This window comes from Oncorhynchus gorbuscha, linkage group LG12, assembly GCF_021184085.1.
Source record: "Oncorhynchus gorbuscha isolate QuinsamMale2020 ecotype Even-year linkage group LG12, OgorEven_v1.0, whole genome shotgun sequence".
Taxonomy (NCBI): domain Eukaryota; kingdom Metazoa; phylum Chordata; class Actinopteri; order Salmoniformes; family Salmonidae; genus Oncorhynchus; species Oncorhynchus gorbuscha.
Genome location: NC_060184.1, coordinates 36,900,465 through 36,907,758, shown reverse-complemented (window position 1 = coordinate 36,907,758; position 7,294 = coordinate 36,900,465). Strand labels below are relative to the sequence as shown.

At 43.5% G+C, this 7,294-nt stretch overlaps 2 protein-coding genes across 3 annotated transcripts in view; one reads left to right on the top strand and one right to left on the bottom strand.

Annotated features, from left to right (window-relative positions):
* The window catches only part of LOC123990958 (serine/threonine-protein kinase MRCK alpha-like), a 103,515-nt gene extending 101,495 nt beyond the window's left edge, over positions 1-2,020 (top strand). The window contains 1 exon segment of the mRNA XM_046292016.1: positions 1-2,020. This exon segment is cut by the window's left edge and continues 1,700 nt beyond it. The gene's annotated coding sequence lies outside the window, so the exon portion shown is untranslated.
* A 10-nt stretch (positions 2,021-2,030) lies between these two features.
* The window catches only part of LOC123990959 (frizzled-3-like), a 29,760-nt gene continuing 24,496 nt past the window's right edge, over positions 2,031-7,294 (bottom strand). For both annotated transcript variants that reach the window (XM_046292017.1, XM_046292018.1), the window contains exons 7-9: positions 6,444-6,592; positions 4,142-4,399; positions 2,031-3,913 (exon numbers count right to left, since the gene is read on the bottom strand). In XM_046292017.1, the coding sequence (XP_046147973.1) occupies positions 3,655-3,913; positions 4,142-4,399; positions 6,444-6,592 (666 nt within the window). In that variant the 3' untranslated portion in view covers positions 2,031-3,654. The remainder of the gene's footprint in view (positions 3,914-4,141; positions 4,400-6,443; positions 6,593-7,294) is intronic.

The window sequence follows — 7,294 nt, the reverse complement described above, 5'->3', positions numbered from 1 at the left end:
TGCCGTTTCCCCCGCCACTCTTTCCACTATGGTCCACAGTTGGATCAGTTTGAGGTGGGATTGCATCTTTCCTAACTGACAGTGATTCTGAAACACTAAGTGTGTATTTCCATACTTTTCTCTGTGGTACCAACGTGTGAACCTGAAACATGTTGTATCCTTTGACTTCCGAGAGAGATTTTGGAAAGCTTGTTATAACCAAAAATAGAATGACTTGGAATCTTGAGTCTTCGTTGTTTTTCAGACAGCCTTGCTTATTTTGAAGAATGTTTTGATAGGTTATGGGGGGGGGACAATTGTAGATGTCGATTTGACTAGACAGGCAGACAGCGCTAGGCTGAAATGGGGGGTCAAAAAAGAGTGAAATAATGGAAAAGAAATGCTAAGATGACAAGTTCAATGTTTAATTTCTGTTCCAATCCTCCCTGCTGTCATTGATATGTTCTTACTATTAACTGGTAAGCTGTATATTACTGTCTGGTAATGCAATAACCTTGATACAAGTCACAAATTGGGGTCAATTCCATTTTTTTTTTCAATTCAAGTCCCATTCCAATTTTCCTCAATGCTTCTTTGTGACAAATTTGGAATTAGAATTTCTGTTTACTTTCTGAATTGCCTACATTGAAATGGACCCCAACCCGAATGCAAATCACAGCATGGTGTTGTTGATGTGTATTCATATGTGGAAATGAAACAAGCTTTGGGTCGAGTGCCTAGATCAGCTGACTCTTCTCTCTCACGCGGAAGGGAGGGGACTTTTTTTTTCATTTCTAATGAGGAATCATTTTTATGTTCCAGACCGTTTAATGAATGACCGCTGTTACTTACTGTTCAAAGGAACCTTCTGTCTTAAGGTTTAGGAGTGTTGAAGTGTACCAAGTAGTCAAACATGGCAGTTTATCTATCCTAGTCAGAAGTGTATAAAAATATATAAGATTTCAGATTTCTGCTTTCATTCGTGCCATTGGGGGCCTAAACCTTAACCCTAAACCACAATTCTATTCTATTCCCTTGAAAATACAGTAATTTATCTCTAGCCTACTCATTCCACATGTTTTTAGAATTCCATTTTATATTGAGCTTTTGCAAAATAAGAATTTGCCTTTAGACGTCAGTCTCGCTAAGTTGGTTTTACTCAACCGTCTCAACTTAACCACCGCTCTTAAGATTTCCTTTTTAAAGCTACCAAGAGTCTCTATTCATATCTGCTGGGCCTTGTCTGTAGAATATATTAGCTAAGAAGCGAAGATGAAATATCTTAGTCTGAGAGTATGATAGACCAGGCTTTATACTGTATAGTTAAAGGCCCGAAATCCCACTTTAAAAAAAAATAAAAAAAAATAAAAACTCAGGAATGTCAGAACCAATGATTATTTTCACCCGAACAATGGAAGTGAGTGTGACAGGACAGACTGCACTTGGGAAAGAAGAGCTACATTTAGCCGTAGTGTAGCCAGCTGTGACTAGGCCTACGGGTCTAAAGATTCAGGTGGAAGAAAAGACGGATACACAGAGGAAGAACTCAGACAAGTGTTTTGAATTAAGGATGAAAAGGGGTGAAGGAGCAGATGGAGGGGTAGTAGTTTGAGGCTGAGGTGTCACCATGATAACCATTAAAAAATATAAAAGAAACGCCTTTGCATTTCAGTGAGGTCTTATCTTCAGTTCCTTCTATATTATTTTGTTCTTTCATATCATATTATACACCTTGTTTTTCTAGGATTGCTTTGTAATAATTTGTACAGTTTTGCATGTTATAGATGTAATCATTTGATTTGTTTTTGGATTTGTTTTTAATTTTGACTTGCTCATTTTATTTGAACGGTTGTGGGGAGTTTTATTGAGGATACCCACTACAGGTGATGTAGATTCTTTTTGCACAGAAATATTTAAGGTGTAAGGTCAAACAAATAATGTATGGAAACTGGCCACCACACTTGTGGAGAACTCATTATATTAACCTGACTCCAATGTATTTCAATAAAGCGGAGGGCTGTTACAAATACGGCTTCACTGAGTCACGTGTCCTGATTATCATTTATTTCCTTGGGAGCACACATAATAGCCTGGATCCACACTGAATCACTCTGATTCACTTGCAAAATGGAGCAATTCAGTTTGTTTTCCAGGCTAGGGCACAGATCACCTTACACATTTCCCAGATGTATTTTCAGAAGATTTATTAAAAATTCAACAAAAGACACCCCCCCCCCCTCCCTCAAATCTATTTACACTTATGCACATGCCACTACTAGAAGTTATGGCTAACAATTATCTATACAAGTAAGTATGCACTTCGTAATACTACTACTGTTTCTAATTCTAACTGGGGGGGAAAAGAACACTCATATTCTACCTATGAGGCTGGAGTTTGGAATTCCGCTTTTATCCTGTAATACAATACAGCCCTTCACTTCACAATGGCTGATTCATCAATGCAATTGTTTCATTGTCAATAGTTTCCAATTGATTGACAACCGGACAGGACACTGTCCCGATCGCCTTCACATTATCACTAGGACCCAGAGTTTTCCCTGGACAGGTCACAGTCAGGAAACACTTCAGGCCCTACTCATCACATACAGTACCTTCAGCAGTACCTTCAGCTGCCTCCATCAGAAGTGCAATGAAACCAATTGACGTATAAAAGTACCTCAATGTATAGTAGTGTAGTACAACAGTGGTTGTGGAGACGCGTCTACAGTAAATGTAAATGTCCTCGTGCTGGTAAACGATGTGGTCAGCAGGAATAAAGGCTTGGCCTTCATGGACGAGTGCTTGGCAGCATGTGCTTGTGTCACGCATAATGTAGAATCCTTTAGATTGAACCCTTTTCACCCCCCTGAGTAGTGGAATGTGCCGATAGATAAGAAGCTCTGTAATGTCAGGTATGGATGAATAGCCTGAAACTGATCCCAGAGCTGTCCTACACTTAAAGGGTAGAGTGTCCTTCACTAAGAGCTGACTCCAGAACATTGAACAAAAAGCATCGGCGATCAGCAGTCTGTGCCCAAGAGTATGATTTATTCTTCTTATTGGTTCAGCTCTCACTCCTGCAAGTCCAAGTTACACTGTCCTCTGAATCCAAGTCGTCTGCGATCTTCATTTATCAGTGCTGTTTAATGAGAGGTGACCTGTTGAGACACATTGTCAAACTGTCCAGTTTCCTCACAATCTCCTTTAATCTTCTTATTTTCAAACTGCCATACTGTGGCTGAGTTTACACAGGCAGCCCAATTCTGTTTTATTTTTATTTTGATCAATTACTGGCAAATTATCTGATTTGATTGGTCTAAAGACCAGTAATTGGGCAAAAGATCAGAATTGGGCTGCCTGTGTAAATGTAGCCATAGAGGACTGCAGTATGTCCAGTCCAAAATCAACCTCTACCCCCTAGACCAGGGGTATCAAACTCATTCCACGGATGGCCGAGAATCTACAGATTTTTTTGTTTTCCATTTCAATTAAGACCACCAGGTCTTAGTTCATCAACGAAGTACAAGGGCAGAGTCAAAACCCCGCAAACACCTGGCCCTCTGTGAATGAGTTTGACACGTGTCCTAGACACTTCTTGTTTAGCTAAAAGGTTGGCATGGGTTTTAGGGTAGAGGCTAAGGTTTGTTTTGCCGCCAAGCGTTTAGATGTCTCGGCTCAGGCCGTGGCTCCATCCTCTTCAAGGACCCTGTGGATTCCATTGCCGGGGGCGCTCTGAATGGCCTGGGTGACGTTGCTAAGGTCCCTGATGCTGCTGTGCCGTGATTGGCTATCCAGACGCTGGGTGGAGCCATGCTTTGATAGGCTGTCTAGCCTGTTGGTGCTGCAGTGTCTGGACCCTGATTGGTCGTTGAGGCGGGGCATGCTGCCATAGGGGAGGCGATCGTCAACGCCGCGGAAACTACATGCTGTGTACCTGACAGAGAGGAGAGGAGAGAGATGGTTGGTCAGGCATCTGGGACTGTAAATAACATGACAAATACTCCATGTTTTTAACACTCTCCAAACCCTTTCAGATCTACACATTTCCGCCTCTATTCATCCATACATGTTTTCCACATCTGGCTTTTTTTCAATCCCCAAATCTATTAAATCAATCTGTCACCCCTGCGGTTCCCACCCCACCCTCCCCGTCCATCCCTACCTGCTGTCTCTGGATCGATGTAGACTTCCATGGAAGCTGCTCATCTTGCTGCGGGCGCTGCGGACACTACTTGCCCGGCTGGTGCTCCCACTGGGGGGCTCGTCCAGCATGGCCAGGTGGGTGGAGGAAGCGTGGGTGGAGGTGCCCTGCGTGGATGTCCCCCTGGACTTCCTTGCGATGGGGGTGTTGGGGTCCCGCAGGAGCAGCTGAGCAAAATCTGGCTCCTGGAGTACCTGTCTGCTCTCGTTGACCACGCTACTGGAAAAGGGAGAGGAAGAGGGGGACGAGGAGAAGGGGAAGGGAGGGATAGAGGGGAGGGAGAGGCGGAGGAGGAACGGGAGAGAGAGAGGGAAGGTGGAAAGGTAGATGAGGAAGGAGGAGTGTGTGGAACAGGGAATGGGAGAGGGGGTTAATGCTCTGATAACAGGGGGGGGGTGAACGCAGAGAGTGGGCCTTTCACTAACACTACTATACAGCACTGTTGAATTTAAAATCTTGGTACCACTTTACTTAAAGCCAGCAGGTATAATACAGTGCCTTGCGAAAGTATTCAGCCCCCTTGAACTTTGCGACCTTTTGCCACATTTCAGGCTTCAAACATAAAGATATAAAACTGTATTTTTTTGTGAAGAATCAACAACAAGTGGGACACAATCATGAAGTGGAACGACATTTATTGGATATTTCAAACTTTTTTAACAAATCAAAAACGTAAAAATTGGGCGTGCAAAATTATTCAGCCCCCTTAAGTTAATACTTTGTAGCGCCACCTTTTGCTGCGATTACAGCTGTAAGTCGCTTGGGGTATGTCTCTATCAGTTTTGCACATCGAGAGACTGAAATTTTTTCCCATTCCTCCTTGCAAAACAGCTCGAGCTCAGTGAGGTTGGATGGAGAGCATTTGTGAACAGCAGTTTTCAGTTCTTTCCACAGATTCTCGATTGGGATTCAGGTCTGGACTTTGACTTGGCCATTCTAACACCCGGATATGTTTATTTTTGAACCATTCCATTGTAGATTTTGCCTTATGTTTTGGATCACTGTCTTGTTGGAAGACAAATCTCCGTCCCAGTCTCAGGTCTTTTGCAAACTCCATCAGGTTTTCTTCCAGAATGGTCCTGTATTTGGCTCCATCCATCTTCCCATCCATTTGAACCATCTTCCCTGTCCCTGCTGAAGAAAAGCAGGCCCAAACCATGATGCTGCCACCACCATGTTTGACAGTGGGGATGGTGTGTTCAGGGTGATGAGCTGTGTTGCTTTTACGCCAAACATAACGTTTTGCATTGTTGCCAAAAAGTTCAATTTTGGTTTCATCTGACCAGAGCACCTTCTTCCACATGTTTGGTGTGTCTCCCAGGTGGCTTGTGGCAAACTTTAAACGACACTTTTTATGGATATCTTTAAGAAATGGCTTTCTTCTTGCCACTCTTCCATAAAGGCCAGATTTGTGCAATATACGACTGATTGTTGTCCTATGGACAGAGTTTTCCACCTCAGCTGTAGATCTCTGCAGTTCATCCAGAGTGATCATGGGCCTCTTGGCTGCATCTCTGATCAGTCTTCTCCTTGTATGAGCTGAAAGTTTAGAGGGACGGCCAGGTCTTGGTAGATTTGCAGTGGTCTGATACTCCTTCCATTTCAATATTATCGCTTGCACAGTGCTCCTTGGGATGTTTAAAGCTTGGGAAATCTTTTTGTATCCAAATCCGGCTTTAAACTTCTTCACAACAGTATCTCGGACCTGCCTGGTGTGTTCCTTGTTCTTCATGATGCTCTCTGCGCTTTTAACGGACCTCTGAGACTATCACAGTGCAGGTGCATTTATACGGAGACTTGATTACACACAGGTGGATTGTATTTATCATCATTAGTCATTTAGGTCAACATTGGATCATTCAGAGATCCTCACTGAACTTCTGGAGAGAGTTTGCTGCACTGAAAGTAAAGGGGCTGAATAATTTTGCACGCCCAATTTTTCAGTTTTTGATTTGTTAAAAAAGTTTGATTGTGTCCCACTTGTTGTTGATTCTTCACAAAAAAATACAGTTTTATATCTTTATGTTTGAAGCCTGAAATGTGGCAAAAGGTCGCAAAGTTCAAGGGGGCCGAATACTTTCGCAAGGCACTGTACATTAAGATGCACTGCATTGCCTGCATTCCATATCATATACAATAGCATATTTATTTGATTGAATTCAAATGTGCACTAATCGTGCAATTCATTAAAAAACAAGACAACATTGCTCTTCATGAGAAATACATTGATGTTAGGGAGAGAAAGCGTGTTTTAGAGACTTACTCTTTGCGTCTATGTCCGTGGAAGAAGCTGGCCCATTCGAAGCAGGTCTTCTTGCTGCCCACCCAGAACACTGACGGGATCCCTACTACCAACATCATCAGGTACTTTATGATGAACAGGGACAGGTTTGGTCTGCTGGTCTGCTCGACCTAGGTCACCCATGGAGAGGAGAGAGGTGTGAGTGGATCTGCCATAAGGGAGTACTCTACTAGCAATCTGCACTGTAGGGAAACAGTGTGTGTCTGTCTGTACGTTTGATTGTACATGTATGTCTGCTCGGCTGCGTGGGTGAGAATGTAGTTCTCAGTAAGTATGACACTACTACGGTAGGTTGTCTGCAAGGCAGTGAGGCACTGCACTCCTGAGTCCTGTGTGTTTTCCCACATGCATGTATTCTCTAACAGACTCGGCAGCTTACCGCTACAGGCATAAACAAATCAGCAGCCGACACAATGGCATGACTCTCTCCTTCCCCCTCCCTTTGTCTTTATTCCCCCTCTCTCTACCTCTCGTTCCCTCCCTCCACCCCTGCTCTCATTTTCTCTACTTCCATTCCCATTCATCCCCAATCGTTCCCTCTCTCTCTACCTCCCCCTCTAATTTGACCCCCCCCCGTAGATAGTGCACCTGTACCCTCAGGCTACACTGTACACTCACACAGGTCTCTACTGCAGAAGGGTACAGTACAGCAGCACACAACACAACACAGCACTCATCTTCTCACCCATACCTGCAAATACACAGCATCACTGCTGTAACACCATAGCAGCCTTAGTAAACACACATACACATAGTGAATGTATGTCAGTGGAGGCTGCTGAAGGGAGGACGGCTCATAATAATGTCTGGAA